Here is a 6,962-nt window from a genome sequence, read left to right as displayed (position 1 = left end):
TGTAACTAGTTACAAGACAACAGAATTGGAAACTGACTTGAAATGAATTACCCAGGTCCTCAGATCAGGATGAAATTGCATATATCTGTGCTATTGACAATTCCCAACATAACTGTAGGTCTGTTATCACTTGGTGTGTGAGATATGCTTTTGTATAATATATACATGCTCCCTGAATTACACTGAAAAAAGCTGACCCCCCAACTTCTGTACAGGAATTGGAGGCAGTAATCATTAATCAATGAATCAGAACATTTTAGACATCTTCCAGACTCGCTGTCATGTTCAATGACCTGTCACCTGATTGTAATGTGATTTGTAATGTTTTATATATATTTTTATTTTAATTTTTGTTCAGTTTGAACTGATGCGGCCTTATTACTTTGACTTGTGAGACTTTGCTACGAGAGGTAAGCAAATCTTCAAACCTTATTAGACCACCCAAGTGAGCATGAATGCAAACCCTGTTCAAAACGAGTAAAAACACCTGAGCATCCGATATTACAGGACACTTTTATTGTCTTATTATTCATCTGTTTGTTTTTCTTTAAGATCTTATCATTTCATTAGAATCTACAGTTCATTACAAAATAAATTCTTTGCAATAAATAAATATACTTTTATATATAATATAGATAAAATAAATATAATGTACATTTTATAAATAGTTCCATCCATATGTACACCATCTTTTTAATAATGTTCCCTGCAGCTGGAACATCACGCGTCTTCCTTGGTTCATTATCCAATTAAACAAACAATTTATTAAACATCCTTTTTTTTTCTTTAAATATATTATAGCTTTAAGCTTATTTGCAGCAGCATTTTGTCCACATAGTGATATCATTACTGGAAGTTCTCAGTGTGGGTAACAGTTTAGACCATTCCTTTGTAAGAATTTCAGTGGAGCTCCAACACAGATCTACATAAACTATTAAATATAAAACGGTAGTGGTGAATTTAAGTGCTTGTCTTCTAACATCTAGTACTGGGAATTGTTGAGTTACAGCACGAAACCCCCCTATATACACCAGTGGACATGGAACATGTCACCTGTAGTGGAACAGGTCTCGATATGCCACTGGGATTTTATCAGGGTCCACAGGCCTTGGTAAAAAATGGGTAAATTTTTGATGTTTTTTAGTCCGGTATCCTTCTCTCGGTGAGCCATCTTTATTCAAGGCCACGTAGTAGTATTTCCCTGTGTCAGAATGCTTAAACAGAGTGGAAGCGTAGGTGTTATACCAGTTCTCTTCAAACTGCTCCCGGAACACGCATTCAGCTGTTAGCTTCTTCTGCAAGAAAAAACAGGGCCACAGTTATTAGCTGCTTAAGGGCTGTGGTGCAGTAAAAGAAAGAGCTTGTGTGTTCTGCCTGGGAGGAACAGTTAGGCAGGCGCTGCAGCTCCAACATAAAGACCAGGTGGTCAAGCAATCATTCAGGCAGATTGCATGTCACATCTCGCAAAGCCCATGCGCTTCTTGTTGCTTTCATAGCTCATGTTGAAAAGATCAGCGCTGCATTTGCTAAGAGAAAGCTTTTAATTTTAGTGCAATATCGGAATCGCACCCCGCCCCTCCCCTCCCCTCCCCAATGGTATTAATGGCCATATTGAGTGATAACTCTACATTAGATATGAATATGTTTCCAACACAAAAATGGATGTCAAAGTTGAGAAGTTAAAAATGGTTAAAGATTCCAAGCCTCATTGGCAGTCTGGATTAATCCTTTGAATATCAAGTGTGTATTGAGCTGTTGGTGCTCAGGATCAACTCTGGGAATCAAAGACTCAAGGGTATTCACTCAGTGTCACAAATTGCTATTACCAAATGACCTTCTCATGTGCATTTTATTTATGAGCAGATCAATTCTGGAATAGTATAATCTGCACTGCTATTGATTATGAGTTATGAGCAAACAAGACATGTTAACATACAGTTCACTTGTTCATAGTGTGTGCACAGCATGTGAAATATTACTGCACTGGGAAACACCTGTGTTGCAGTCTCTTTGTAGCCTGTGTTCATTTTGCTGCCTCACAGATGCAGAACATTCATAAACTGTAGCGCTAATGAGACCATGTTCACGTTACTATATAGGTTTAGCCGATGTTACAGAGGTGGATGTTATGAGGTAGATATTCTTCTAGTGTTTTGTATTTTCTACTGTATTATGATGATGATTTTAACAATGTGTTGGTGCTGAGAAAATGCCTTCCTTTTTGCTCAGTATATGCTTTCTTTGATACTTAGGTTTGCGGGGAAAAAAGATCACTTCATTCTAACTTCTCAGGACACAATTTAGGTGGAACTTACACAAGATAAACATGATGCACAAACATGAGGCAGAAAGAGAAGGGTGGTCCCTCCAGTCCAGGCAGGTTTGAGACACTGCTTCCTAAACCCCTAAGAGGAAAGGTGGTTCACATTGCTACCCTTTGAAAAAGTCTCCAGCACTGCCAATCCAGCTCCTTTTTGTGGTGTCACAATTCATCACAAAGTAATTATGGGCTGCTTTCAATTCAAATGAAATCAGTCACCATGTTAACCTTTCCATCTTTCTTTCCTATGTGTGCCATGACACAGCTAATCTGTACTGGGGACACAACAGCCTCCCATCACCACCACTTATAAAAAGAAACCCTGAGGAGTCTCTCTCTCTCTCTCTCTCTCTCTCTCTCTCTCTCTCTCTCTCTCTCTCTCTCTCTCTCTCTCTCTCTCTCTCTCTCTCTCTCTCTCTCTCTCTCTCTCTCTCTCTCTCTCTCTCTCTCTCTCTCTCTCTCTCTCTCCAGGTGTGATGTTGAATCAGCACTGTGTAATACAAGCAACATGGGAAAAAATCCTGGCTTTGTGGTTTGTATGAGAGGGAACACTAAGCCCAAAGAGGAATAATCTGATTAGGAAACATAATCACTGGAGCACAGGGGAAAAGGCACACAAAAACTTTTCATGTATCTTCTAGGTTTATGCTACCCATGTAATCTGCAGACCGTGTGCGGAGACAAGGGGATAAAATAGACGTAACAGTCAAAACTCAAATATAGGACATAAAAATCAGGCAATTCCAGGTTAAAAGAGAAGCAAAAGGAGCGACCCAAGAGTTTCAAATATTGATCTTTCCATTCCTTCCTCATATTGCAGTACATGTCTGACTCATGTGTTCTGCACCCCTCGTGTATTCTGTTATTAGTAAAGCTGCATCACCCTGTTGCAAGCCTGTTTCCATCACTATGCACAATACATCACATCTTACAGACTAACACTGTCCATTAGCACACAGTGATACCATGGGGAGGTTAAAAACGCAATGGAAACGTTAAGGGTCTATTTTAATAACTGAAACAGCTGTGGGTCTTAATGCTGGCACCCTAAATATTTATAATGCTGTTATTTAGTTACAGGGAAGATTATTATAAAGCTGTCTTTATTAAGGTAGTCGACTAATGTTTAAAACCAATTTTCTGACCTCTCACTAGCACTGGCAATATAATCATTGCAATTTGTATGCAATTTGTAATATGTAGATGTCAAAGACAACTTGGGAAGAAGTAAAGTTGCTGCTGCTTCCTTGTTTAAAAGGTGACCTAGCACACAGGAAGCGATTCAGTACCAGGAAGAACCAAATATTAAAATTGAAGTATAAAAAAAGATCTTAAGCACAAGATAAAAAGGGGGACCAGTGCTGATGTCATGCTAACACGGGGCAAGAAAATGTATTTGCATTTACTTTAATAAAACTCTCTGATTCTGTTCCGATCATTTCAAATAAACTGACATGCAAACACTAATTTCACACTCTAGAAAAACCAATTAGAGGCCACACTCAGGATTTGTTTAGTGACAGCTCCAGGTTTGGCACTCACTATTCTATTGTTAATTAGGCAATTCATTTCAAATTCCTTAGGGAAAATACAGATTATGTCATAAAACCAACTGTCTCTACCTGTGTACACAACCTGTGCTGTGAAGCGTTTCAAATACGGTTCAGGTAATAAGTTTCAAACTTACCGACCCATAGAGCTCTCCCCTCTCATTCATGCCCAGGTAAAGTCCTGCATCAACCCCTCGGATACTGACCAGACCCACAGCCAGGCTAATAAACTCCAGAATTCCTTGAAAATACAATAGATTTACAATCAGCTTGGGGCGGCTTGTTCAAATGTGTAGCATGAATAGGCCAGTTTAAAAAAAGAAAAAAAAACTAATTGCAGAAACAAAACAACTTGGAAGTGTGAAGGAACTCCTCAATTTAAACACCAGGTTAAATATGCCTGTAGTGTCTTTCGTAATGCAGTATTTTTCACTGACCCTTGGTTATAATATATATATATAATCTTCAGATTTTTTCAGTTGGTCCTTACAGGATATTGCTTTAGCAATATAGCACAATAAAGGTAAGTTATGTAGAAAGCGAAATGTTAATGAATATTAAAAAAACACAAATTAAAATTGTAAATATACACGCTTAAGTGCTACTATGAACTGATTTCACTGTACAGTAAAAAAGCGCCAAACGTTGTCAGGTCAGCAGTACGACTATTCAGTAAATTTTAATTGATTTTTATACAATTCATACACTGTAGTATCTGGATATTTTTAGGTTGAAACAAAATTGCCGTTTCCTTTGAGAACTACACTATAACAGCATACACTATAACTGCTTGGTGGCTACGCTATTGATTACTGCAGTACAACGACTGTACCATCCCGTGCGAACTACCAACATGTACCGACATGTATAGACTTACCCGGTCTATAAGCAGCGAGTTTAGAAAGGCATGACTTTACTTTATATATATATATATATCCTTTTCTTTTTTAATGCATGAGACTAGTCTAGTAATACATAAAAACAGTTTATTTTTTTTCAGTAGCCTACAATTAAAATACCAATTAGGTTAACATTTTGCCCTATGTTGCAACATTAATATTCCAGACAAGCATGTGTTTTCATTATAATTGTGGTCGTTTCTTTATAAAATTATTTCTAAGTATAATGACACTTCATTTTGTTTAACACTACAAAACATTTCTGTCTCCCTCATCTTTTTGCCAAGTGATCAAACCGGTTTAGGAGAAACTTGTAGTCTACCCTCTAAAGTGCACAGCTCAATTGAATTCCACAACACAGTCATAGTTTTATTTACAATTCTTTTTTTTTTTTTTTTTTTTTTTGCTCCTGCAGAGTAACTTACCAGAACGGTCTTTGAAAACGAAAATGCACACATTTTTGTGGCATGAACACATTTGTTTATAATTCTAACTATAACTGCTGGCGGGATGGTTTATTAATAGTTAACAAGGCATGTGGTCGTGGCGGCCCTGTTGAACAACATAAAAAAAAATAGACAGCTCTTTGGTCGCGTGTTTGCAACAGAGAAAAGACACCTGTTACATCCCAGGAATATGAATACGAACAAATACAGTAGGCACAGGGAAAAGAAACTCATAGAAAGGTATACAGGGCAGTTTTTTAAATGGGCACCCTCAGGAACAGAAATCAGAGAATACATTACTGTTAATATGGTACAAAATGAACCAGATGTTTGAAACGCTTTAACTATTTTGATACAGCACTGAAATACAACTCGAATGAAAGAAAGTTTTTTTTCTGTTTTTTTTTTTTGGGGGGGGGGGGGGGGGGGGGGGGGGGGGGATCTTGCAAGTTTAAAATAAACAGATGCATGTCCAGATTCTTTAATTTGAAGTGTGCAGAAGCATACCAATAACTTTAAAGGTATGCAATGTTTTATATACTTGGTTTACGCGCATAAAGAGCACCAATGTAGTAATACATGTTTTTATAAACCCATTAGCGCAGGGGTCTCCAACCCTGGTCCATGGAGAGCCCCTATCCAGCAGGTTTTACAGGTGTCTTTACATCATCAGTGGCTAAACATCTGGAACACCTGTTAATCTGGACTAATTAAACCATTAATTGGTTCAATTAAGTAACTGCGAGATTAGTTGAAACAAAAACCAGCAGCTCACCAGGACCCCTGCAGTAGAGTTTGTGCGCGCAACTGTGAGGAGTATTGTCCAGCGCGTTGCTCAGTAGCTACTTTAAATTCATCATCCCCATCTAACCGTTGATGCGCACCGTGTCAACTTCGTGTTCTTACCAAATCTGCTGTGGTCCTGTCGGGTTCCGTGCACGGTTGCATTGGGAAAAAGCTCTAGGTGAAAACCCGTTCTACAATACAACTGCCTTCGTCTCAAAATGCCTTTCAGGTGGGCGAAATCCGTTGGAGACCCCCTCTGCAACTTCCCCTCAATCTGCCCCAGCCTCTCATTCAAAACACCGGGAGAGTCGGACAGAGGAATATTCCCAAAGGCAGAAAATCCGTGTAAATCCAAATCGAGCGCACCGAGAAAGCCCCCTACCTCAGCCATGGCAAAGGTGAAATCAATTTAAAACTTCGCTTGAAGAGGAATCACGCTTGCTTTGAAGCGCAAACAAACAAAGTAGTAATAAATAAATTAAAGAAAATACAAGTTCACGAGTCGTCTCTTGAGCGCAATAACACAGACTCTGTTTTGATTGAATACTTTGTAAGAATCTCTTTTCATTAGCCTTCTTTCGTTGCTATTCATAACTGAAAGTGTCTGGCTATCGGATGGATCCTGCCGTTTATATACATACTCCCCTTGCATTGACATATTGGGGATTTAAATAAGCCACGCCTGGCTGGCATCCATCCTTTGCTTGCATCCATTTGCTTGCTGAAAAATGTAAGTATACTCCCTCTTGTATTATTGTTTATTATTATTAAAAAGCAGGGGAAAGCTACAGATTGCACTCAAGCAATGAAGCGTGTCGCCTTTTGGCAGAGATTTGTTCGCTGCTGATGAAATCATTCTGCCATGTGCTTGCAAGGTTGCTGATATATTGCCTCCGGACTGCAATATTAAGAAAGATAATTTCTGCAACTAACAAAAGAGTAACGGCGTTTGGAATGTAAA

The 6,962-nt window shown here is 38.6% G+C and overlaps 1 protein-coding gene across 1 annotated transcript; it reads right to left on the bottom strand.

The window, feature by feature from the left end:
• Positions 1 to 689: 689 nt before the first annotated feature.
• Positions 690 to 6,709, bottom strand: LOC121317906 (fibroblast growth factor 16). The gene is made up of 3 exons (XM_041253998.1): positions 6,122 to 6,709; positions 4,008 to 4,111; positions 690 to 1,295 (listed from the first exon to the last, which is right to left on the bottom strand). The coding sequence occupies exons 1-3, from the start codon at positions 6,390 to 6,392 to the stop codon at positions 1,050 to 1,052; spliced, it is 621 nt and encodes a 206-aa protein (XP_041109932.1). The 5' UTR covers positions 6,393 to 6,709; the 3' UTR covers positions 690 to 1,049.
• Between the last annotated feature and the right edge of the window lie 253 nt (positions 6,710 to 6,962).

Source organism: Polyodon spathula, chromosome 7 (genome assembly GCF_017654505.1).
Source record: "Polyodon spathula isolate WHYD16114869_AA chromosome 7, ASM1765450v1, whole genome shotgun sequence".
NCBI lineage: Eukaryota > Metazoa > Chordata > Actinopteri > Acipenseriformes > Polyodontidae > Polyodon > Polyodon spathula.
Note: the sequence above shows the minus strand (reverse complement) of the source record. Positions and strands in the feature narration are given on the sequence as shown.

Bases quoted from the DNA above. Each gene is read 5' to 3' on its own strand.
- LOC121317906 (XM_041253998.1), bottom strand. From the start codon at position 6,392: ATGGCTGAGGTAGGGGGCTTTCTCGGTGCGCTCGATTTGGATTTACAC. The intron at 4,112-6,121 runs GTAAGAACACGA...TGTATTTTCAAG, and splicing joins ACAGGACCACAGCAGATTTG to GAATTCTGGAGTTTATTAGC. The intron at 1,296-4,007 runs GTAAGTTTGAAA...TTTTTCTTGCAG, and splicing joins GGGGAGAGCTCTATGGGTCG to AAGAAGCTAACAGCTGAATG.